Genomic DNA, 26463 nt, shown 5'->3' with positions numbered 1-26463 from the left:
AAGTATCAACATCTTGACAAATCATTGCTGAACTGGCAAGTCCAGGTTATAGTCCAACAGGTTGATTTGGAAGCACTTGCTTTCCCAGCTCTACTCCTTCATCAGCGTTCCAAAAGCTGGTGCTTCCAAATAAACCTGTTGGACCATAACCTGGTGTTGTGAGATTTTTAAATGTTTGTGAAGGTTTGTAGCTCAGGTTGAGGTTAGGGTGTAGGTTTGCTCGCTGAGCTGTAGGTTTGATATCCAGACGTTTCATTACCTGGCTAGGTAACATCATCAGTGGTGACCTCCAAGTGAAGTGAAGCTGTAGTCTCCTGCTTTCTATTTATATCTTTCTCCAGGAAGGGGTTCCTGGGGTTTGTGGTGATGTCATTTCCTGTTCATTTTCTGAGGGGTTGATAGATAGTATCTAGATCTATGTGTTTGTTTATGGTGTTGTGGTTGGAGTGTCAGGCCTCTAGGAATTCTCTGGCATATCTTTGCTTAGCCTGTCCCAGGATAGATGTGTTGTTCCAGTCGAATTGGTGGGTTTTTTTCAGCTGTGTGTAGGGCTATGAGGGAGAGGGGGTCGTGTCTTTTTGTGGCTAGCTGGTGTTCATGTATCCTGGTGGATAACTTTCTTCGTCGTGTTTGTGGCAGTCCTTGCATGGAATTTTGTAGATGACGTTGGTTTTGTCCATGGGTTGTACTGTGTCTTTTAAGTTTGTTAGTTTTTGTTTGAGAGTGTTGGTGAGTTTGTGTGCTACTAGGATTCCGAGGGGTGTCAGTAGTCTGGCTGTCATTTCTGAAACTTCTTTGATATATGGTAAGGTGGTTAGGGTTTCTGGCTGTGTTTGGTCTGCTTGTCGTGGTTTTAGATTAGATTAGGTTTGTTCTTGAGGAATCTGCGGACTGTATTTTTTGAGTATCAATTCTTTTTGAATACGTCGTGTAGGTGGTTCTCCTCTGTTTTCCGAAGTTCGTCTGTGCTGCAATGTGTGGTAGCTCGTTGGAACAGTGTTCTGATACAACTTTGTGTGTGAAAGCAGGAGACAACAGCTTCCCTTCACTTGGAGGTCCCCACTGATGATGTTACCTAGCCAGGTAATGAAACGTCTGGATATCAAACCTACAGCTCAGCGAGCAAACCTACACCCTAGATTTTTAAATTTCTGGTGACATTGTAACTCACGCCCAACCTCAGGAATACACTTGACTTGGACACAAAGCAGCCTGGCTCCACTATCTTCCCACAAAAGACAGTATAGGTATGAATGCAGCAATTTCAAGAGTGAGGGTTTGTGCTGTTCAGCGTGTTTCAATAACTCACTAACTCCCTGGAGTCGATGTGAAACCACCTCCCCAAGAAGACACTCCTGCAGGCACTGGCCTGTCCCTAAGGCTCACATCCACATTTTAACTTGAACACAGAAAGGCAACATCCGAAGTGCTTGCCTGACCCAAAGGGACCTGGTCACAAAAAGAGGAACACCCAAAACAGTGCAGCTTTTGCTACAACTGGTTCAGAAGATGCTGTAAGTGCTCAGCAGGTCACACAGCTTTTCAAGCCTGAAATGGCATTATTGACAGAGGATGATGACTTGTGATCAGAGTAACTCAGTGACGCTGAGTATTTGCAATGTTTCCTGTCTTGTTCCCAGATAGCAACATGTGCAGGATTCTCTTGGTTTGACCACTCAGCTTTTCCTGTGGAGAAGATTCATGTCACACATTAATGATCTTACCGAGGAACTGAGGACATTGCTGTTCAGTTTGCAGCTGACACAGTGCTGAGGAGGCAGGGAGGCTGCAGAAGGACTTGGACAGTTCCAGGACAGTAGGCAAGGAATTGGCAGATAGAGCGCTTTGAGAAAGTGAGAATCTGAGAAAGTATGAGGTCATGCACTTTGATGGGAAGAATAGCGGCATAGACTGTTTTCTAACAGGGAAAAGCTTTGGAAATCTGAAACACGAAGGGACTTGGGAGTCCTAGTTCAGGATTCTCCTGAGGTTAACATGCAGGTGCAGTTGGCAGTTAGGAAGGTAAATGTAATCTTCCCATACTTTTTGAGAGGGCAAGAGTATAAGAGCAGAGATGTACTGTTGAGGCAAGATAAGGCTCTGGTCAGATTGCATTTGGAATGCTGTGAGCAGTTTTGGGCTCCGTGTCTAAGGAAGGATACGCTGGCCTTGAAGCTTGTCCAGAGGAGGTTTACAAGAATAATCCTGGGATTGAAGAGCTTATCATATCATGAGTAGTTGAAGATTCTGTGTCTGTACTCCATGGAGTTTTGAACGATGAGAGGGAATCTCACTGAAACTGATAAAATACCAAGGGACCTACATAGAGTGGACGCGGAGAAGATGTTTTCATGAGAAGAAACAAGGACCCAAGGGCACAGCCTCAGAATGAAGGGACAACTCTTTCCAATTGATATGAGGAGTAATTTCTTCAACTAGAGGGTGGTGAATCTGAGGAACTCATTGCTGCCGAGGACCATGGAGGTCAAGTCACTGAGTTTTATTTCAGACAGAGATAGATAGGTTTCTGATTGTTAAGGGTTATCAAGGGTTACTGGGAGAAGGCAGGGGAAAGGGTTTGAGAATCATAACAGCCTTGATCAAATACGAGAGCTGACTTGATGGGCCAAAGGATGTCAGTTTGCTTCCACATCTCATGCAAGTTCATCAATGCCCTTCAGTGACATTTGAAAAGGGAAGCCTATCTAACAGGTCTGGTCTTCACTGTCTTTGGCATGAACAGAGGGTCGCTTCGACAGGCACACAGTGCCTTGCTCCTCTGACTGCTACTTGTCCTGAGCCTTTCTGTGAGACATTGTGGAATTTTGCACCTTGATTAGGCTGCCTGTATTCTTCGGAAATGGAACAGAAATTCAATGAGTCACCCTTGGGAGAACTCTTGAAGGTGTTTCATTCCCCAGACTGCTTCTAATTAGCTGCTGGAAAGCATTAAATGTGGCATGTGAGAGGAAGCTGACAAACTCAATTATATAGGTAAAAACATTGACTGCAGATGCTGGAAACCAGATTCTGGATTAGTGCTGGAAGAGCACAGCAGTTCATGCAGCATCCAAGGAGCAGGAAAATCGACGCTTCGGGCAAAAGGCCTTCAGGTTCTCTGCCTGTATTCCTGATGAAGGGCTTTTGCCCAAAACGTCGATTTTCCTGCTCCTTGGATGCTGCATGAACTGCTGTGCTTTTCCAGCACCACTAATCCAGAAACTCAATGATATGCACAGTTAAGTTTACACAGCAACACTTGACATTTGGTGAGCTCAGCAAAATTTATTCCTTCTTTAAATACTCCAGTTATCAAAATTCTCCAAGATTACACTTCCTCATTCATTGCATGACAGTGAAGCTGGAATCAAACTTCAAGCTTAACACGAGATGAACAAAAACCTTGGCAGATACTGACATCAAGGTACAGGGTGGAGGTGGGGACGGGATGATTAGGGATCAAGAAAAAAATCCTTTGTATCTGACAATTTTGTTCAGACCTTCCAAACTCAGACAGGACAAAAACATTCTGTGGCATTCCAGACCAGTTCCACTGCTCTCTGGAGACATATGTTGCACAGTTCGCAAAAGTAGATCCAAAACTGATTTGCAACTCAGCAGCTAAAAAACCTGACGTAATGTGACTCAGTTCATCTAAACACTTGCAGAAAGGAACAGGCTTCATGACTGCATGCAAGTTTTCCTTCAATTTTTCCACATGTGAGTGTTTCCTTTTAAACCCAGTTGCGTGGAGTGGTAGGATCCACGGGATGGCCAGAAGTGTTACTCTCCTCCAGATTGCAGCATGTCCAATTAACTGACACTGGAAAGGCTGAAATTATACTTCTTCGTGCACTACATGCGTAGACTGTTCGTGCCAGAGAGTGACATGCCTGCCCAGGACTAATCCCAGCTCATCACGGTTACAGTCACCCCCTGTTGCTTCTGTCAGGAGTTAAGTAACATTATCTTCGAATGAACAAAAGTCAACTTCTTTCGTGAAATGATTTTAAAGGTTTTTCTTCATCTAATTTCTAGTTTTCTGATTTTTTTTTCTCTGATTCACATTTCCAAAGGGAATCCATGGATTTCCTTTTGTGTCACAAGCTTCAACTTCATGCAAGGACCCAGTAAGTTAAAAATCACAGTATAAAGTATTAAGCCAACATAAATAATGAATCATACATACATAACAGGGTTTCAGCTCATCATCAAACTGTCATGTGTCAGTTTTAAGCAGTTTCATGCTTCATTCCCCATTTTGGAAGTGAAGATATATTGAGGTGGAGTGGAGGAGTGGGAAGATAAAATGCAACTTTCGTGAATTGCCTTTATTCTTCATCAACTGCTGCTGCTGTTCCTATTGAGACAGGTGTGGGTTAACTCCAGGAAACTCAGCAACCTCTGATGTGCACTGTTTCAGGGGTCATTTTACATTATTGGGAATTTACTATTTACAATGAGAATTACTGAGCAAAGTCAACTCCCAACAGCTGCTCACAATAAGCCAGTAATGAGGAACATGCCACATCATGTGAGCAGACTGAAAAGAGAAATCTGATGTTTCATAACATGAGTTTTGTTTGTGTGAACTTGTTAAATCTGAGCACAGTTTGCAGGAAGGCAGCAGGCCTGAGAGCAGGTGAGAATGAAAGAAATCTGAACTTTCAGACATTTGGATAGTAAAATATCCTGTGGGTGAAGGAACTGGTGTGACTCTTCCAGCTCTTGCCCACATAGTGTAACTTTCAACACAACAAAGCTGAAAATGTAGATTTTGGCTCTGTCTTTATGTGTTACATTTCTGTTGAAGAATGGGCACAGGGTTCGGTTTCTGACATGCCAGCAGTATCCCTTTCACTCCACTCCAGACGACAGTGTTCCCTTGTCACAGACTTGATTGGTCATTCATTGGTCCAAAGAAAAAAGTGACTTGTATTACAAAGCAGTGATCAGTGCACTGTGCTCACAAACCGTCTTCACTTCTGCACAGTACAGTGAAATTACAATGATTTGGAATGGAGAGAGGGATAAGCAGCTGAAACCCTGGTTTGAGATTAATCCTAAACGGAAGAAACACTGAACAGAGATAAAAACCCAACACAAAAAAACATTAAGGTCACAGCCCACTGTGCAGCAATCTTGCCTTCTATTTCCTTTTCTATTGATTCAATAATGCACAGCTCTACATGTGTAGAACTGCCCCACATAAGTTGCACTACTCTAAAAAGTAAAATAGGAAGATTATCCCCAGTGGGTTTACAAACTTTCTAAAATATAAAAAAAGTTAAGATTTTTCAGGTTAAAAAATAAACATTGGCCCTCTGTCTTTCCTGTGGATTCTGTACATGGTGTCACTCCACGGTCACGGATTTCGCCAGGTTTCGGGGACAGTCAACCTTCAGAAGGAAATACAAGGTGATTAGTGACTGTTATTTCACTGTGATGCTTTGCTGCACTTGCGTTCCACTCCGCCTCTCCTGCTTTCTGGCATGATTGTTCCAATCCACATACAATTCCACATCCAACTAGAACCTTGTGCAACCTCACCCAAAGAGTCACTTCTCACTTGCAAGTCGATGTCCCGCGCACTGAAAGGATAAGGACTGTTTCTAATGCCTGCATCTGCATATTCACACCTATCTTTATCAGCTGATGGGGAGCAATCGGGGTTAGGAGTCCAGCCAATTCTCTTTGCATGTTGCTCACATCCGAGATACTCTTGGCTAACGATGTGACTCTGTTGTGAGTGTGGTGCTGGAAAAGCACAGCAGGCCAGCAGCATCTGAGGAGCAGGAGAATCGATGTTTTGGGCAAGAGCCCTTCATCAGGAATGATTCTGCTTTTCCATCACCACACTCTCAACTCTGATCTCCAGCATCTGCGGTCCTCACCTTCACCCAATAATGTGACTGTTCATTTAAAAGCAGCTGTTCATTTAGGACTCATGCTGCATTCAAACTTCTGTTGCTGAAGAACAAAAGCTGTTGATGTTTCGAAACACTGGCATTTGTAAATCGATGAAATATCTCAGATCACTTCACAGAGTATTGAGTAGGAGTTGGGAGGTCATGTTGCAGCTGTGCAGGACATTGGTTAAGCCACTGTTGGAATATTGCGTGCAATTCTGGTCTCCTTCCTATCGGAAAAATGTTGTGAAACTTGAAAGGGTTCAGAAAAGATTTACAAGAATGTTGTCAGGGTTGGACGATCTGAGCTATAGGGAGAGGCTGAACAGGCTGGGGCTGTTGTCCCTGGAGTGTCGGAGGCTGAGGGGTGACCTTATAGAGGTTTACAAAATTATGAGGGGCATGGATAGGGTAAATAGACAAAGTCTTTTCCCTGGGGTAGGGGAGTCCAGAACTAGAGGGCATAGGTTTAGGGTGAGAGGGGAAAGATATAAAAGAGACCTAAGGAGCAACATTTTCACACAGAGGGTGGTACGGGTATGGAATGAGCTGCCAGAGGAAGTGGTGGAGGCTGGTACAATTGCAACATTGAAGAGGCATTTGAATGGGTATATGAATAGGAAGGGTTTGGAGGGATATGGGCCGGGTGCTGTCAGGTGGGACTAGATTGGGTTGGGATATCTGGTTGGCATGGACGGGTTGGACTGAAGGGTCTGTTTCCCTGCTGTACATCTCTATGACATGATGACTGAGCAGAAGTGTACTGACATTACTTCAGTCAGCAAGGCGGCTATTTTTCCCCCATTAGCTTCTGACTCAGTGCGATGAGATCAAACACATGCTCATCTGGTTATTTTGGAGATTGTGGTTGAGGGAACACTAGAACATCTATTTTCACACAAGGAAACCAGGAATACTTTATTATGGCAAACAGAAAAGTTTGGAATTACATACATCAGTTTATGAAAGTGAAGTCTGGCCCTAGCTTTTGGTAGAACTCTCAGATCTCATGAAGGAAAATGGCCCACTCTGAGACCGTCTCCTTCAAATGCTTACTGTAGATATTGAGAGTTTTCTGTTTTCAGTTCACATCGAGGTTGTTCTGTTATAACGTGCATTTCGTCAACACAAATTTGCTGTAATGTGATTGACAAATTGGGGACGGTACTTCTATAGCACTTCCCGTGGTTCCAGCACCAACACTTTAAGCCCTGTTTGTAAAGCCGGTTTTCCTGTCATGCAGAGTTGCACAACAACACAACAATCATGTTACCGAAGAACTAACTGTATGCAATTGCCATCTTAAACTCAAGACTGTATTGGTTAATCCAACCCGAAAACTGGATAGCAGCAATGAGGTGGAGAAATATTAAACATGTTTGACATGCACCTCGCTGACATTTCTGGGTATGGATAAGCTGATTTATAACAGTTAGTTCAGAATAAATGTGTAACATCTTAGCAATCACAAGTTTATCAGAAAGTGTTCTCAGCATTGATCTTCGCATACTGCATGCTGTTAGCTTTTTGGCCGAAATTGCTCAATATGCGTCTGAAAGGGTGAAAACTGAGCTGTGTCCTCATGACCACTCACTATGATACCACATGGACTGCTGGACTAAACACCTTCAAGTCTTGAACAAGTGAGACTTAAGGTCCTGAAAGGCTGTCACAGAGCAATCATACCTTTCTTATAAGCAATAAGCTGCTGACATGCAATAAACGAGATCGTTTTCATAACAAGGGATTTTGCTCAATGATGCAGAAAATGGTTTCCATCCACCACGCTAGACCAAGCAAGTCCTCTTGCTTCCTGCACTTGAGGACGACAGTGACAGCAACCTGTCATGAGCAGTAGTGAGTGGACCTCGCCAGACAACAGAAGCTTGTGCATAAAAGCAAATTATTGCCGATGCTGGAATGTGAAACCAAAAGACAAAATGCTGGAAAATCTCAGCAGGTCTGGCAGCATCTGTAAGGAGAGAAAAGAGCTGATGTTTCAAGTCTAACTGACCCTTTGTCAAAGCTAAAACTTCAGGTAATTATCCCACCTTGACCCCTCTGTTTTCATTCTGCTCCATAATTTTGTTTTTTAATTTTATTTATCCTTTTTTCAAATATTTTTCATTGTTCTGTACCTCTTATTTCTTGATTGTCTCTCTTTCTTTCGCTCCCCACTGTCATCATCTTTTTCCTCTCCTCTTCCCCCTTTGCTACCCTCCTCCCCTGTTTTCCATTTTGCCTTTGCATCACCTATCCCCTACATATTTTGTCACATAGCACCGGCTTCAGCCTTGGTCATTCACAGCTCCTAATCTCCCTATAATCTCTCTAAGCACTGTCATTATCACCTCTTTATTGCTGCCTTTGCTTCGGGAGCCACAACTCACCTTCTCTCAGCCTGGTATAAATACCTCCCTATTTCTCCCTTCTTTTAGCTTTGACAAAGGGTCAGTTAGACTCCAAACGTCAGCTCTTTTCTCTCCTTACAGAAGCTGCCAGACCTGCTGAGAAGTTTGTGCACATGCCTTCCACTTCACCTCTCTGAGGAAGGAAGCATGAGCTGCAAGAAAATCCAAATTTCTCCCACCAGAAATATTTACTCACATCAAATCCTCGTAGAACAGCAAGGTGGAAGGAAAGCAGCTGGAGTGGGATGACGCTGAGGATCCCCTGCAGGCAGTCCACACTGTGAGGCACTTTAATTACCCGGTTTACACTCTTGATGGTCTCGTAATCATCCCTGTCACAAATCACCACTGGACGGCCCTGAAACAAGGTGAAGGTCAACGGTGAAGTTGTCACAGTTTTACCAGGCCAAAGAGCTGCTCTCTGATTAGAGAGGGAGAACTGATGGTAGTTTAACCTGAGGGTGACTACACATCAGATGAGAGGAGGGGTTGAGAAGGTGAGTCCTTCAAGGTCACCTCATCTGCTGCAGGAATCGAACCCACGCTGTTGGCATCACTCTGCATCTCTAACCAGCCATCCAGCCAACTGAGTTAAACAGGTCCCCGACATGGTGAACGCAATCACTCTTCTAACAAATTTCAACTCAACCTGCTGTCACTTTCAACCTCCCTTGATGCTGCTTTTGATTTTGCTCACACCAGTCTGGACAACACTCCCGTAAACTTTCCTCCCTTGTTCCTTGCAAGTATCACACAAATTGTCTGACATGCTCTGTTGTGTCTCTCCACAGCTTTTCAGTGTTTAAGATTCGTTGAACTGTCTTGTACTCATTACCTCATTTTCTCTCAGGTTTCCATTTTGTGCGACTTGACACAGTCCTCAATCTTAGATTTTGTCCACTGTCTGCAGATTTCCAGAAGAAAACCACCTTAACTTACACGGTATTTATCTCCGAAATTACCCAAAATGGAAACGCATGTCAATGGAGAAGATTGGGAATGTTGGCAAAAGCATTTACCATTTCATTCCAAGCTCAATCCCCAATAAAACTCAATTGAGGTGAGTGGCCACTCTGTACTCTCTTTTCGGAGTTGCATTGGTTGAGGAAGGAATGTTGTCATTCTACTCAAGACTCCAAAAACCATCCAGATCATCTCTGCAAATGCAGAAGTTTACACATCAGGAAAGGATAGGCAGGCTGGGTCCCTGGAAGACTGAGGTATGACTGGATAGAGGACTGGAACATGATGAAAATGTTCGGCAGAGTGGACGCAGAGGAATAATTTAACATGTGGGTACGAGCATAACTCAAAGCTATCAAGATCAGACTGACACTGAGAAATCAAACAGGGCATGGTGGAGAAACTTACTTTGGATAATAACGTGTGAGAATGCGCAACTCAACACCACAAGGACTGGTGACAGGGAATTGTTCAGATCCAGTTAAGGGGAAGCACGGGAAGTATATGACAGATGAAGGATCAGGTACTACAGTGGCAGATATGAACAAACAAAAAAGGGGCGAGACAGAACGCAAGTCTGGAATGGGCGGGTTGGGCAGACTGGCCTATTTTTGTGATGTGGATCCCATCGCAAAAGGTGATATCATACAACTGGACCACTAAACTTACAGTCAGACACCAGAGTAACAGTACCTCTGAAAGCCTGTTTACATCTGTCTGCCACTGCTCCCTGATTTGACCAGGTTAACAGCCCCAGACAGGCAACTCAGAGGTCTACCTGACTGACAATGTTGAAATCACTGCAGGGTTCTTTAAGGTCTGATCAAAATGAATGCACGTGTGCTTTGATATAAAGCAAATTTATCAGCTTAAAATCTACTTTCGATATATGCACATTAATGAGTGAATCTGTCAGCTTAAACTACTTCAGGCATATTCTACAAGTGAGCTTCAGTCTTCTGTCCATTGGGAACTCTGGGTGAAGGCTGGCACTTGTGAGTTTGATCTCAGATTCCACGTCCCTGGTCTCTCAAATCCAGCCTGAAAGGGAAAATCCCACAAGTGGGACAGAGCTCCTGATATTAATACTATTCTGGATCTAAGGTGACATGCTGAATTCCCATTTCAGAATAACTTCAGTAATCAGACTGGTCTTGAAGGCCAGGGAATTATAGACCACTGAGCCTGACGTCAGTGATGAGTTAGCTGATGAAGGAGATTTTGAGGAACAGGATTTACACTGATTAGGAATAGTCAACATGGCTTTGTGTGCGGGAAATCGTGTCTCACTAACTTGATTTGAGTATTTTGAAGAAGTGACAAAGAAATTTGATGAAGGCCGAGCAGTGGACGTTGTCTATGAGGACTTTAGCAAGGTTACGCATGGTAGACTGACGAGCAAGATTAGACCACAAGGAATTCAGTGACAGCTAGCCATTTGGATACAAAATTGGCTTGAAGTAGGAGACAGAGCTTGGTGGTGGAGGGCTGTGTTTTAGACTGGAAGCCAGTGACCCGTGGTGTGATGCAAGGATCGATGCTGGATCCACTGCTTTTGTCATTAATATAAATGATTTAGATGTGAATACAGGAGGTATGGTCAGTAAGTTTTGCAGAGGCCACCAAAACTGGTGGTGTAGTGGACAGTGGAGATTACCTCAAAGTAAAACAGGACCGTGATCAGATAAGCAAATGGGCTGAGTGGCAGACAAAGTTTTATTTAGATAAATGTGAGGTGTTGCATTTTGGAAAGGCAAATCACAGCAGGACTTATACACTTAATGGTAAGGTCCTGGGGAGTGTTGCTGAACAAAGAGACCTTGGAGTATAGGTTCATAGTTCCTTGAAAGTGGAATCCCAGGTAGGCAGGATTGTGAAGAAGTTTAACGAGTGTGGTGCTGGAAAAGCACAGCCAGTCAGGCAGCATCCGAGAAGCAGGAGAGTCGACGTTACAGGCACAAGCCCTCCATCAGGAATGAAGGGATTACACCTGATATGTCGACTCTCCTGTTCCTCGGATACTGCCTGACTGGCTGTGCGTTTCCAGCACCACATTCTTTGACTCTTATCTCCAGCATCTGCAGTCCTCACTTTCTCCCAGGATAGTGAAGAGTGTGTTTGGTATGCTTACCTTTATTGATCAGAGCATTGGGTATAGCAGTTGGGAAGTCACATTGTGGCTGTACAGGACATTGGTTAGGCCACTTTTGGAATACTGCATGCAATTCAGGTCTTCTTCCTATCAGAAGGATGTTGTGAAACTTGAAAGAATGCATTAACGATTTATAAGGATATTGGCAGGGTTGGAAGATTTGAGCTATAGGGAGAGGTTGAATAGGCGGGGGTTGTTTTCCATGGAGTGTCGGAGGCTGAGGGATTACCTTATAGAGGTTTATAAAAATATGAGGGGCATGGATAGTGGATAGGGTCTTTTTCTGGGGTCGCGGAGGCCAAATCTAGAGGTCATAGGTTTATGGTGAGAGGAGAAAGATTTAAAAGGAACCTAAGGACCAACCTTTTCACATTAAGGGTGGTACGTGTATGGAATGAGCTGCCAGAGGAAGTGGTGGAGGCTGGTACAATTACAACATTTAAAAGGCATCTGGATGGGTATGCGAATAGGGAAGATTTACAGGGATTTGGGCGAAATGCTGGCAAATGGGACTAGATTAATTTAGGATATCTGGTCAGCATGGATGAGTTGGACCGAAGGGTCTGCTTCCATGCTATACATCTCGATGTCGCTAATAGTAGGTGGTTACGAAGTCCAGGTGGCCCCATGTAGACTGTGCAAGCGGATGGTTCCCAACAACCCTACAGGTCAGGCAGTTTCTGCCCATCCCCATCAAAACAGGCTATATTGTTTTTCATGAGAGTTTCCACTTTACCACAATTGCTCACTGTCATGTCCAATTAACTCTTAACAATTAACCCTGAATGGTCTGGTTTGAAGATCTCATTCTTGAGCCTGACAATACACCAGTAAAGAGCCTACAGCTCTGACAAAGAGACAACTGAAAGTGATTGCAAATCTGATGTATGTACCTGCCGTGCGACCACTTGCTGCAGAGCGTTTTGGCACTTGGTGTATGTGTGATCCCTCATGATCACCATGATAACTGGCATCAGCTTGTCGACCAGGGCCAGGGGTCCGTGTTTCAGCTCACCTGCTAGGATACCTTCAGAATGCATATACGTGATCTCTTTGATTTTCTGTGAAAACAATTTAAGAGATTTGTATGTGTCTCAAGAGGCTGTGGGTCAATGTGGTGCAATTCCACCAGACAATCAATTCATAAAAAAAACAACAGAAACTCTTGGAGAGCAAAACGTTACAGATGCCAGAGACACAAAATTCTGGAAACAACCTTGGCAGGTCAGGCAGCATTCTTGTAGCAAGACAAAGAGGCGTCAAAATTTGGTCTGTGAAGTTTCATGAGAACCAAACTTAGAAATCTAATACGTTTTTCCCCTCTGTGATCCCATTTCAAGACTTAAAAATTGTTATAGTCCCCTCATGAGAATCACTTCCTCAGAGCTCGACGACTCCCAAAACTTCAGCGCATGATCCGGTGAGGGGGTCCCAATCCACACTATGGACAGGCATGATCTAATAGAAAATAAAAACCAAAAGAACTGCAGATGCTGGAAATGAAATAAAAAACAAAACAGCTGGCAAAGCCCAGCAGGTCTGGCTGCATCTGTGGAGAGAAATCAGAGTTAATGTTTCGGATCCAGTGACCCTTCCTCAGAAACCTGTAGGTTTGGAGCAAGATGGGTGTGGGGCAAGGTCTGTGATAGGCAAGAAGACGGCAGAGGTTGAGTCTTCCAGAGCCAATGTAAATGTACTGAGAGCAGGCGTGTTGCTGGCTGAAAGATGAACAAAATAAGGCAAGGGACAGCAAGAAAATTGGGGCAACAGTATTTACCCTGTGAAATTGCTGAAATCAACACGGAGTCCAGACGGCTGCAAAGTATCAAACTGAAAGAGCATGTTGTGTTCCTGAAGCTGATGCTGTGCCTCACTTCAGCAAGCACAACGGGCCAAGGATAGAAATGTCAGTGTGAGAGCAAGAAAGACAATTAAAGTTGACAGAAGACCACAAGTTGGGAGTTATGCTTGTGGGCTGAAGGGATGTGATCATCCAATGGGTATTTGTGCCCCCCAGTGCATAGCCAACCATATTGTCAGCGGCGAGAACAACAGACTGGATTCAAAGAAGTGCATGCAAATTGCTGTTTAAGGATTCTTAGGGGACTTGGCTACTTCTGTCAGCATTCATCACATTTCCACAGAACACTCAAGTTCACAGCAATAAAACCTAATTACTGTGAGAAGACAATAGAAGGTCAGTGTTGTGCTACTTTGAGTCTGAGTCTACTGCTCTGCTTTGCTGGGCTCCTGCTCACTTTGGAGGTTTTGCAACATGAATTTTTGGCTGATTTTAGACAAGACAATTGATGTGTTTTGAACAAAATATGTGAGGTTCAGATAATTCACTTCCTCAGCACATGGCTCCAATTGATTTTCTCTATGAGCACAGCCAGACTCCGTGACCTCTTGTGTCTCGATAAAAAGATTCCTTTCAGATGGTGCTTTAGCTAATTAAGGGCAAGGGACACTCAACTGCGCAATATCTCGACAAGCAAAGAGGTTAATTGTCTGTTGCTAAAGCTCACTGCGGAAATAACACTCGGCTTTTCATTTTCCTCAATTAGTTTTCGAGGAATGGCCTATAAATCACTGATACTGTTTTGCAAATGGAACTATTCATCTCCCAAGGGAATGAAAATTAAATACATTCAGCTGCCAGGGGTTAAGTATTTGAAGAAACTGTCGCTGCCAACACAACATGAACATATATTTGTCAGATTTCACATTTTTAAACTTTCAAACTAACAGCATTTGATGAAATTGTGATATGTGTCATATGTTACCATGACAAAATTTTATTTTGATTCTAAACTTTCTCCCCTCCCTTGCTGAATGTGGAGACATCTTTTAGTGCAGTTTCGACATCACCATCTACGATACAATCCAAATAACCTGGGGCTTTAGCAATGTTTGGAGGCTGTTCCACATTAAGAGCACAACTCAGCTTTATTCTGTGCTCAACCTTTTCAATGCAGAGGACGGGTCTCGTGCCTCCAGTGTCCCTACCTCTGAACCAGGATGCTGGGTTCATCTGTTCCAGAGGTGTGTCATAACACTTCTGAATAGATTGATCCTAAAACACTTCCAATGGAGAGAGTCTTGACTTTGTTCAAAAACATCTCTGGTTTCTTCTTCTTCCTCATGCCACGTTTACAAGATGAGCCGAATTCGCTTCACTGTGCATTTTGAAGAACGAGTTCCATCTGATTAAACAACTAAAAGCCAAATGAAGGATTGAAAAGGATAGATATTTTTCCACAGGCTGAGGAGACTTCACAAATAGCAAGGAGTTTAACTTGGGAAATACTGTAATTTCATCTCACCCAGGATAGACGGTCAACTTTACTGAAAGAAAATATTCTTTATGAAGGTGAAGAATCAAAGAGTTTGAAGTTAGTTGCTGTGTATAGAGCTGTGGTATGCTTTCCTTTATTGGTGCTGAAAATGTGTTGCTGGTTAAAGTGCAGCAGGTCAGGCAGCATCCAAGGAACAGGACATTCGACGTTTCGGGCACAAGCCCTTCATCAGGAAATTTCCTTTATTGGTCACAGCATTGAGTATAGAAGTTGGGCAGTCATGTTGCGGCTGTACAAGACATTGGTTAGGCTACTTTTGGAATATTGTATGCAATTCTGGTCTCCTTCCTATCGGAAAGATATTGTGAAATTTGAAAGGGTTCAGAAAAGATTTACAAGGATGCTGCCAGGGTTGGAGGGTTTGAGCTACAGGGAGAGGCTGAATTGGCTGGGACTGTTTTCCGTGGAACATCAGAGGTTGAAGGGTGACCTTATAGAGGTTTATAAAATCATGAGGGGCATGGACTGGGTAAATAGACAAGGTCTTTTCCCTGGGATGGGGGAGTCCAGAACTAGAGGGCATAGGTTTAGGGTGAGAGGGGAATGATATAAAAGGGACCTAAGAGGCACCTTTTTCACGCAGTGGGTGGTATGTGTGTGAAATGAGCTGCCAGAACGGTCTGTTTTTGTGCTGTATATTGCCAATACTCTATGTCAGTGTCTATAAACAGCTGCTTCAGTGCATCGAACCTTGTTTCAATTTACAAACCAGAGGTCCTGGAATCTGTCAGGCTTCATTTTTTCAGTGCAAACTCACTGACAGCATATTCTGGTACATGCCAGGGGTTTGTGCATAACTTAAAACATTCTTTATTGATTTCTGTAGCCCAACAACCTGATACTTGCCTTCCTATGGACAACTTACCCCATGGGATAGATGGTTTTGGATTTTGTGGAGTAACTGAGGGCAGAACAACACACCCATTTGCTTGGTGATCAGTCAGAGGCTGAAGAATTACAATCGCACAATAAAGCCACTCTCAGACTCACACAGGGTGGAACACACCCTTCGGCCCATCCAGTCTGCACCAACAAAACCACTCTAAATTGACACGTGTTTCACTTTCTAGCTCCTGGCCTTGAATGTTCTGACATGTCAATTGCTCACTTCAGTACTTTTTATTGGTTGTGAGGCTTCCTGACTCAACTATTATCCTACCACTTTCTGGGAGAAAAATCGTTTCCTCAAATCCCCTTTAAACCCCCTGGTCTTCATCTTAAGATTATACCCCCTCATTACTGATCCTTTAACAAAGCAGAACAGTTGTCTGCTGGTGAGCAACTGCTTGAATGGAATTGCAAACTTCACAAAGAGCTTCACGCTCAGCCTCATTCCCATCCGGTTTCCACAAAGCACTGGAAATGTTCCCTTTTCCGCTACAGAGACTGTTTCATTCCTCAACAATGCAAGTTAGTCACTGAAACATGATTAAAGCAGTCGATCAAATTACCTTGCTGGTTTATTAAAGTGAAAGGGCTGAGAACTGAATGTACCTTCCATTGTGATATTCCTCATACAACAACCAAGAATATGTCTGTCACAGACATTTTTGTTCAGCTATTTCAGAGAAGACTTGTTTTCAACAATCCTCTGCACAGTCAAAGTCTGTGAAACCCATTCCTCTCTCTCTCTCTCTACAGACCACTGCCCTAACTAGCTTAATAATGCCTTTTCTGACTTGGGTGATAACTGTAGTTTGACATGAATTTTGTCAGCATGTTTAACTACGTAAATGCAAACTTTATTGGTAATAAGGTACGGCCAAAGTTAAGAAACTGACTCAAAAGTAGACAGCAGCTTTCTGATTGGCCCTACTAGACCAGGATTGACACACCAGAGAGGATGCTTCACAGCAAGGATAAGAATCTGGACTTTTAGATCTGGTTTAACTTTTCCAAACAAGTGGTGAGATTTGTGGTCAACGCTGAGAACCAACTTTCCACCCTTGATGACTTGTGATTAATTAAAAATTCCTGGAACGCAGTGAAACTTTCCTATGCGACGTGTTTGATGGAAACTTTTTCCTGTTTTCAGATGATTCTCAATCGGCCTTGGTTCCATTTGAATGCAGCAAGCAACATGAAGATGACTTGATGGCTCAAATGACTCAACTATGTTTTCAAGCGTGCTTGTCTCAGTCAAACTTATGGTAACGCCTGTTGAAACCACATAGCAGTAATGGCGTTCTTAGGTCGCTGTTGCTTTAATATGGATCTCCACAGCAAATAGCCCGGAAATTCACCCAGAAAATGCACGTATGGTCTCATTCAACGTCACTGCCCACTGGGCTCAATGTGAACTCCTCCCAGCTCCACCACGTGAACTGTGTACTCTCCACCACTCCCGTCTGATCGGCCACCATTCAAACCATCCGGCCTGCTTGGGCTCAGAGAAAGAGGTTTTCAATTCAACTTCCACTCCCTCGCTCTTGGTCACAGCCCTGCACATCTTTCCCTTTTCATTACTTATTCGATTCTCTTTTACAAGCCCATTGGGAAATCCATTCCAGGTCATAAATCCTCCCTGTCATAACAAATTTCTCTTGATCTCACCTGGCACTTCTGCTAAATATTTTAGATCTGTCTCTTCAGTTCGTTCATTCCCCTGCCAACAGAAACAATTTCCCCCCATTTACACTGTCAAACACTTGATTATTTGTAAATCCCCTACTGAATCACCCTGATCTCTCTCTGTTCCAAGGAGAACTTGCACAATCTCTCCAGCTAAATGAAGGTCCTCAACTCTGGTGCCATGAGAAGAAGGCATCTCTCCCAGACCCTGACCTTGTGCCATACCATTAACTGGACATCTTAATCCAGCCTGGGCCGAACCAGCGATTTATAAAGGTTCACCACAATGTCCTTGTTCTGGGATCATATGCCTCGAACTTCCAGAGGGACTGAACTGTGTTGCCTCAACAGTTTCTCAACCAGTCCGTTAAGTTCCAAGACTTGTGCAGGAAACCCCACCTTATTCTCCGTTTCTGAACCACGGATATTTTAGAAAAATAATTACTTTGTGGGATCTGGGCATTGCTGGCTGACTGGTGTTTATTCGCCTGTTCCTAGTTGGACTTGAGAAGGTGGGGGTGAGCTTCCTTCTTGAACTGCTGCAGTCCGTTTGCTGTGGGTTGACCCACAATGCACTCAGGTAGGGAATTTCAGGTTATCGACCCACTGACTGATATATTTCCAAGTCAGGATGGTGACTGGCTTGGAGGGAAACTGGCAGAGGGTGGTGTTCCCATGTATCTGCTGCTCTTGTCCTTCTAGATAGAAGTGGCCGTGGTTTTGGAAGGTACTGCCTAGGGATCTTTGGTGAATGTCTGCAGTACATCTTAGAGATGGTACACACCGCTGCTACTGAACATCAGTCGAGGGAAATGGATGTTGAAGGTGGTAGATGTGGTGCCAGTGAAGTGAGCTGCTTTGTTCTGAATGGTGTCAAGTCCCTTGGGTGTTGTTGGAACTGCACCCACTCAGGCAACAGGGGAGTATTCCATCATACTCCCAAATTGTGCCATGTAGATGGTGGACAAGCTTTGGGCAGTCAGGAGGGGAGTTACTCACCACAGTATGCCCAGCCTCTGACCTGCTCTTGTTGCCACTGTGATGATGTGGACAGCTGGAAGGCAGCATTAGGAAGTGGAGAAGTCAATGTCTTGGGTGTAACCCTTCTTCAGGACTGGGGTGGGTGTAAACGGAGCTGCAGATAAAGGGGGTGGGTAGATAGTGGGATGGTGAGACAGGGATAGGCGAACACAGAAGAGGGTAGGACTTGGTTGGTCATTGAAAGAATGAATCCAGTTGGTAACTGAAAGGAAGGGTCGATTAGGGGAAGGGAGGCGGAGGATGGCAATGGAGGTTTCTTGAAATTGGAGAACTCAATGTTGAGTCCTCCGGGCTGTTGGCTCCTGATGCTGTCTGCCCTGCTGTGTTCTTCTAGCCTCCTGCTTGTCTACCTTGGATTCCAGCATTTACAGGTTTTTTGTTTCTAACTGTATTGGTGTGACAAGCCCAGTTTAGTTTCTGGTCATATTCTGATGTAAAATCAGAAACAGCCACCTGAAACAACGCAGTCTTTCAAAGTAGGCTTGTTGGGAAAATCTAGAGCAAGCTGAGATCGTCACCAAGAAATCTCACAGTGAAACACTCTCACCAACGAGTGTGAGAAAGTGACCTTTACTGTGACTGGGAGTGGTGCAGCTGAATGGCATTGCTGCACTTCAGAAGTGGCCAACTGAGCAGATGAGGGAAAAGGGCTATGTTGATTTGAGTTAGAGACGGAAGAATGGAAGTAAATGGCACCATGGACTGGGTGGGCCACATGGTTCATTTCTAATCTGAGTATCTGACTTAACTCTTTGCAGAGAAAGGCACAGCCTCACCAAGGATTTTTACAGGGTCGATCCTTCTGTCTAATGAGAACTTCAGTGGTGCATTATGTGTTTGACAAGGTTTTTAATTTACAAGGGGAGTCCACGGTTTAGGTTGGGGAACAGGTGGGAAAGTGCAGTGATATCCACCGTCAGAACAATCACAATCTTCTTCAATAGTCAGGCATGCTCAAGGGGCCAAACCGCTCATTCTTCTGATTCTGTTTCTTTTGTTTTTATGTCTGTGGTAATGAGACTTTAAGCTGGAATTCCCTACGGTTGAAATAAAGCAGCAAGGTAGGGTGAAGAACTGGATGAACCAGTACAGCAGCTCAGGCAGTGTCTATGGCAAGAGCAACAGAGTGAACGTTTCGAGTCCAGTATCAAGTCTTTTATTTTTTGCTCGATTTGTTGAGTTTCCCCAACAGTTTCTGCTTTAATTTCCATTTCCCAGCATCTGGATTATTTGGCTTCGACATGGATGAACCACCCACCCTTCTGGGTAGCCCCACTTGAGACTGGCTATTGAGCAGCACAGAGCAAAGGGATACATGGTTTTTTTGTGTGCAACTTCAGAGCAAGGATTTGTCATGATGGTACAAGCTGGGGAATATAGCAGGTGAGGCCACTGACGCCTCTGTGCTCTGAACAGGACAAGGTGCCCAGAATAACAAACAGCTGACCATTACATACACAGGTATCACCTCCCCTCCCTACCACCACTCCTCATTAACTGCAAGCCAAACTGGCTGCAAATGGAATCATTATTTCCTGACTTACATCCTCTTGTCTCCTGGTCTTTTCAAGCTTTGTGGCTGCAGAGAGGATCAGAGCACACCAAAAAAAAATGACAATCTGCTCTAGACGTGGAGCTTCCATCAAGTCTCCACCAGGTCATGCCCCATGTGTCACCTGTCCGTACATCATCCATCACCGTGCTGTTCACTCAATGACAATGGCCTGTGCAATAACTCCTCCTTTGTTCCAAATCTCATTTCCACTCTTATTGTGAGAGCCACTCCTCTCAACACCCAAAGGCAAATCTCAAACAATATGCTTTCACATCAATGCAGCAGGCAGAAACAGCACTCTGCCAAAGCTCTGTCTTTCTCTTTCTCCCTTTCCCACACCAAGGAATGGACGGCCACCAAAATGTACTTAACGTGCATCCCAAGACACTTGGAATCAAAGTAACTTTCATTTTGATGCCAAAGGAATATGCATTTCTTTCTCTGCCACTGACTTCATGAAATTAAACAGCAAGCCTCCGTGGAGGGAGAACAGCTTTCACTGTGCCTGAGAACACAGTGTGCTTTTCCCAGCTCGACCTCATCTGAACCATGGCGTGCAACATCCCAACAATTCCACGGCATGGTGTAAGGCACAGAATCCTGGAGAGATGCCAACAAAGCCTGTCAGCCTCGGGGGGGGGGGGGGGGGAGAGAAAACCGCACCTCACTGGGAAGAATATGAACAGGAGATGGGAAATGGGCAGGGAAGATAGGATCAGAATGGATAGCCCCAGTTCAAGAACTAGCACAAAAACCATTGGATGGGTTTCTGTTCTGCCATTTCTTCTATTCTGTCCAACTGATCGTTTAAATCCTCGCCACTCCTCCATTTGTTGTTACAGTAGAACCAAATGGCAGGGAATATTTTGTTGGGATATTTGATCTGATCGCAGAGAAGCAGTCATTTATAAGTGCCGGTTTAACGGATAAGTGAATGCTGAGTTGCCTAATGCCGTTTTTACGGGACCTGGAGATCTTGTTCAGATAATCGAGGTTGTACTGTACTGTGCTGGCAGTATGTCCTGCAAACATTTTCATCACAAATTGCAGTTAACAGCCAAACGAAAGGATGCTTCCTTTGCATCCCTTGCCCTTTGCATTAAATTACAAGTTGCAGTGGCAAAAGCAACATCTGGAATGCCCTGCAAGTTAGCAAAAAAAATTCAATTTGTTTGAAGGAAAGGGTGTTCTATTCAAAAGACAATTTTCCAGACACGAGCAGGGGAAAGAAAAACCTTAATTGAATCTCTCTGGAGTGGCCCAAGTATCCAGTTCCAGATGTGGCTGATTAAGGAGAGGGTAGTTATTATCCATCTGTGCTGTCTGGCCTCCCTTTACAACCATCCACCTTGAAAACTTGTTCATGAGAGCAGTGTGTAACTCTAGTATCTGTCAAACTCCATTACACAGATGTAAAGCAACACTTGTACAGGGAACTGCAGTTCAGGTGCAGTGGCATCAGTGCCCTGTGCCAGCAAGGCTGCAAGGTTTGTACACCGACAGTCGGGCAGATTGGAAGATTTTCCCAAACCCAATCAGGATAAGCATATGCAACTCACCAGCGCCCCCTCCAGGCAAGTGGCGTAGTGATAGCCACGGCCCATGATGAGAACCGATTTCTGCTGGTAGAGTTCTCTCGCCAAATTCTGTATCTCTTCATCCAGAGTTAAGATTTCTTTAATGAGGTCTGACAAGAGAGAAAGAGAGATGAAAATCATGGATTAAATCAAACAATTTGACTTCTCCCATTCATTTCCAAAGCCTCCTCAATTTGTCGTTCCCGTGGATAATCCCTTCCTGGAAATATGACAAGTTGACTTTTGATTCCTTTGAAAATTTCAGGGAGAGAGGGGAAAGAATTTGTCTGGCTGCAGCGTGCAGTAAAATTAGAGAACCATTCAGGAAAAGCTTTCCTTGGATTATTGAGACAAAACTTCTGCCCCAATGCTCCTTCACAGTGCAACAGACTGTTCGCAGGCAGGCAACGTCAACTGGGCTGGAACCCAGGAATTTGGCGAAGCACATGTACGGAGGCCACATGCACTCACTTACCTGTAGTGTCGTTATGGGGACACCAGACTTGAGTCAAGGGCATTGCTTCATGGTAAAAACTCGGAATCTACAATGAAACTGCAAACATTCTGCAGGCCAGGAAACTAGAAGTGATGGAGGGAGAACAAATCTGCCCTTACCATCCTATTTAGTGAGTTCTTTCCAGGGTCTCTTATCTCCCACTCACCAGTTCACATGGAGCGTTCCCACCTGACATGCAAATCTATGTTTGCTGTTCATAGTCTCACAGCTCACTTCCAGCATTTGCTCATTCTGTCTGGGATTTTCCAATTGCTATTTCTGCAGATCTCTCCAAAATCAACACTGTGTTTTCTGAATGCCAGGTCTCCTCTTGATGCCTTACCTGGGTCCTGTTGTTCACACAAGACACTCCACAGTGAACAGAATAAAAGGTGCGGCAACTAAGCTAGAACCTAAAAAGCAGATGTCCACGCTATCTTCCCTTCACTGAGCTGTGCTAATGTGGCTGTTGCTCTCCTACAGACTGACCACAGAAACAACCCTTTGTCAATGATTTTATATTGAGCCACAAAGAAGCACATTTCCGGGATGAGGGGGCTGTGCTGTGAGGACAGACTGAGCCGAATGATCCTGCATTTCCTGGAGTTGCAAGAATGAGACATGATCTCATTCAAATGTGTGAAATATTCAAAGCACTTGAGATGCCAAGAGGCAGATTCACCTGGCTAAAGTGTCGAAATTTATATTCTCAGGATATGGGACTGGCCAATGCAAGGATAAAGAGAACTGAGGGTTCAGAATCTTCACACTTCCTTATTGCAAACTTGTCTATATTCAGCTTGTTGAGCACACTGCACACTTTACTACATTCATTCAGCTGACATGGATGTGGCCAAGAGTTAGTGCCCATCCAATGTAACTGCTCTGGTCAGCTGCCTCCTTCAATCACTGCTGGCAACCAAGCGGCATGTTCAATCGTTTGGGAGGGCAGTTAAGACTCAACCACATTGCTGTGGGAGTACAATCACTTGAAGGGCTGGCCGGGCTAGAAAGGCAGAAAAGGATCACTGAACCAGAAGGGTTTTGATGACAAGTGACAATGATGACACAGTCGGCACCATGGTAGTTTTTAATTCCAGATACTGTATGAATATAGAATTTACCACGGTCAAGGTGGGATTGGAATCTCTTCCCCCAGGACATTAGCCTTGACTTCTATATTCCTCAACCAGTGACACTGGAGGACAGTACATTTTTGGCCACTGAGTGAATCAAGGGATATGAAGATGGGCCTGACATAGTTGTTTAGGCACCATGAAATACGGCCCTTAGACTGTATGACTTTTATTCTTTTCATCATGCTCACAGGAATCATTTTTCAGTCTCGGTGATGCACTTCGATGATAGTACACAGGAAGCATAGGAAATTGTTATTCTTCTGTTAATGTGGTTCGGACACAGAACATTGTCTTATTTCAGACGTTGTCTTCTTGGTTGGTCACTGCTTTCATGTCAAACCTTGAGGGTGATGTACTTGCATTTTGAGATGCAAACAAAATATAAACACATCCTGGAAATGATTCCAGTGTTGAACACATGGAAAGTCTGCTGATTCAATCAGGTAAAGCAAAGCAGGATCTGCAAACTTACTTTATTTGTGTCAGTCTTGGTTGAGTTGGAAGCACACTTGCCTTTGAGCCAAAAGCTGTGCCATCCACACAAACGTCCACTGAGGCCTCAGGTGAGGAGCAAGAGTTTTCTTGAATGCAATACACTGTGAATCTTTGGAACTCCCTAGCCCTGAGAGCTGAGGAAGATTAGTCATAGTACATTTAAGGGAGCGATTGATCGCTCCTGACTACCAGTGGCGTACAGGGTTATGTGATAAGAGTAGGGAAAAAGCCCTGAAGTGTTCTACCAGCCATGATTATATTGAATGGCGGGGCAGGATCAAAAAGCTGAACGACAGACTCCAGTTGCCGAATCTGGGCAGTGCATGACAAAGAAAGGATAAGCAATACCTCATCTGTACGCTTGGGTGGATGTATAAGATTTGGCAAAAAAAACGAAGGGGAGTTATAACTTCACAGAGGCCAAAGCACAAAAGGTTTATCAAAGGTACTTTGTAAACGCAAATTATTGTCCTTTCTGGTTTTATAAAATAATTATCTTGTAGTTTGATTTTACATTTCGGTCAGAATATGTTTGGACAAGGTTACATCTGATTTTATTTCACATGATGAACAGTGCCAATGCTGACCTGGTAATGCCTTCAAACCTCGTATAATTTCCTTTCGTCTCTCCTGCATGGAAATCCTATCTTCACACATCAGGAGTGCAAACATCACAAGAGAAACAAACTGGCTGGTGTATGCCTGGGTGAAAACAAAAGGGAGTCAGTTATTGGCTAAATTCAGTCACCACTATGCAGTTTAAGAGTGCACAGAAAATAGCAATCCCAACTCGAGGGTTCTGGGAAATTGCAAGGCAATCAACAGCAGTCAGATTACTTCAACATGTCAATCATGTACAAATAGGACTGATTTCATCTCCTCATCAGACAGCTTTTGACAGCACAGAGGACCCAAACTCTGGGATTATTTGAATTAAAGCAGATGCGGTAGAACTACAATAAAAACAGAAGGCGCCAGAGAAATTCAGTAGGTCTGGCAGCATCTCTGGAGGGGGTAGTGCACTAGAAATGTCAACTCTTTTCCTCTCCCCAAAGACAGTGCCAGACTGGAGGGTTTCTCCAGCACTTGCTGTTTGTATTTTTGGAACTAGGCACTGGGGACTTGCCACTAAAGAAGTGCAGAGTGTCAGAATGTGTCGTTCACAGCAGCCCCCTCACAAAGCACATCATGCCACCCTCCAGGTTTGGTCCCCTTTCTCTGCAGTGCGGGTTTGGAAGAGAAAATGAGTCACAATGATTTCTGATTGATGGAAAATCAAGGCCCCGAAACCTTGGTGTGGGGTAACGTCTAGATACAACTATTCACCACATGGGAAAATGTGGATTCATTCCCAAGAGTAGACATGGAATTGTTAAGGATAAATTGCTCCTTGCTGGAGTTCCTGAAGAAGTAATGGAGAGGGTTGATGAGTTTATTTCTGTATTTGTGGTCGATGGACTTCCAAAAGATGTCTGATATGATGCCACACAACAGACATGAGGGGAAAATTATACAGCATGGAATAAAAAGGGACAGGAGCAACATGGATTTAAAACTGGCTGAGGGTTGGCAAATATGGATGTCATGGTTAAGGAATATTTTTGAGCTGGGATGAAGGTTGGTGATGGAGTTCTCTGGGAGTCGGGTTTTGGGACCTTTGCTTTTCCTGATACAGATGTACACATAAATATATCATCTGGACCTCGGTGTACACAGGACCATTTCAAAGCTTGTGGACAACTCAAACTTTGGTTGAACTGTGAGGCAGACAGAGCAGAAGTTAAAAAAAAAATACATTGACAAGTTGGTGGAGTGGGCCGTTCGGTGGCAGATGAGGCTCAATGCAGTCAAAGTTCAGTGTTGCACTTTGCTACGAAGAACTTGGGGAGACAGTGTACTGGGTGTGCATGAGCACAGGGACATGGTGGATGTGTCAGTCAGTCATGATAGGTGGTAGGACAGATGGAGACCAGAGAGTCAAGTAACAATAGTCTAGGCTTCATAAATAGGGACATAGATGACAACAGCAGAAGTTTATGATGGATGTGGATGAGAGACCAGCTTAAGTAGTGTATGCAGTTCTTGTGCAACAATATACCAAGCATGGGAATGCATTTGAGAGACTTCAGAAGAGCTTTACCGAGATGGTTCCAGGATGACACACTTTATATGCAAGGAAACACTGGAAAAGTGGAAACATGATGCTCCTGACCAAGTGTACAGTAAGAAACCGTTCCCTGCTCAGAAATGGATTGAGAACAGTTTTGATGTGTTTTGCAAAAGAAGGAAGTATAAGGCAAAAAAACATGATTTCACACAGTGAATGGTTAAGGTATGGAATGAATGTCTGGAAGTAAGGCAGATGCAGATTCAACTGAGATATTCTAAACAGCAGCATTGAACGCTTTATTGAATAGAGACAACCGGGAAAATGCAAGAGAATAGGCCTAAGTTAAAGTGCTGAGAGAGTCAGGACAGGCACGATGTACCAAATGGGACTTCTTCTGCACTGCAACAATTCTATGTTCGCTTTGCTCAGGAGAGGCTGCCTGATCTCCTCAGCATCTTCTGGTTCAATCTCGAACCTCACAAAGAAAACCTGAAAAAAGATAACTGCACCAGCAGAATGCATGCCAGCCAGGAGGACTCAACAACCGAAGCAGAGTGTGTGCAACAGCTTCAATGAAATTGTTGACCACAGTGGAACTGTAACGTCCCAGATGAAATGGATTATGGCTGTGATATCAAGTACATCAGCCACTGACACTTGGACAGTCACAGGCTGTATGTGCTAT

General features: G+C 44.0%; 1 protein-coding gene across 1 annotated transcript in view; it reads right to left on the bottom strand.

Annotated features, from left to right (window-relative positions):
* Positions 1-3273: 3273 nt before the first annotated feature.
* Positions 3274-26463, bottom strand: part of gfpt1 (glutamine--fructose-6-phosphate transaminase 1) — a 72498-nt gene continuing 49308 nt past the window's right edge. Inside the window, exons 15-19 of the mRNA XM_060856365.1 lie at positions 24256-24370; positions 21521-21648; positions 12329-12496; positions 8517-8678; positions 3274-5399 (exon numbers count right to left, since the gene is read on the bottom strand). Of these exons, the coding sequence (XP_060712348.1) occupies positions 5355-5399; positions 8517-8678; positions 12329-12496; positions 21521-21648; positions 24256-24370 (618 nt within the window). The 3' untranslated portion in view covers positions 3274-5354. The remainder of the gene's footprint in view (positions 5400-8516; positions 8679-12328; positions 12497-21520; positions 21649-24255; positions 24371-26463) is intronic.

The sequence above is a fragment of the Hemiscyllium ocellatum genome, chromosome 48 (genome assembly GCF_020745735.1).
Source record: "Hemiscyllium ocellatum isolate sHemOce1 chromosome 48, sHemOce1.pat.X.cur, whole genome shotgun sequence".
Taxonomy (NCBI): Eukaryota; Metazoa; Chordata; class Chondrichthyes; order Orectolobiformes; family Hemiscylliidae; genus Hemiscyllium; species Hemiscyllium ocellatum.
This window is presented reverse-complemented; position numbering and strand designations above follow the sequence as displayed.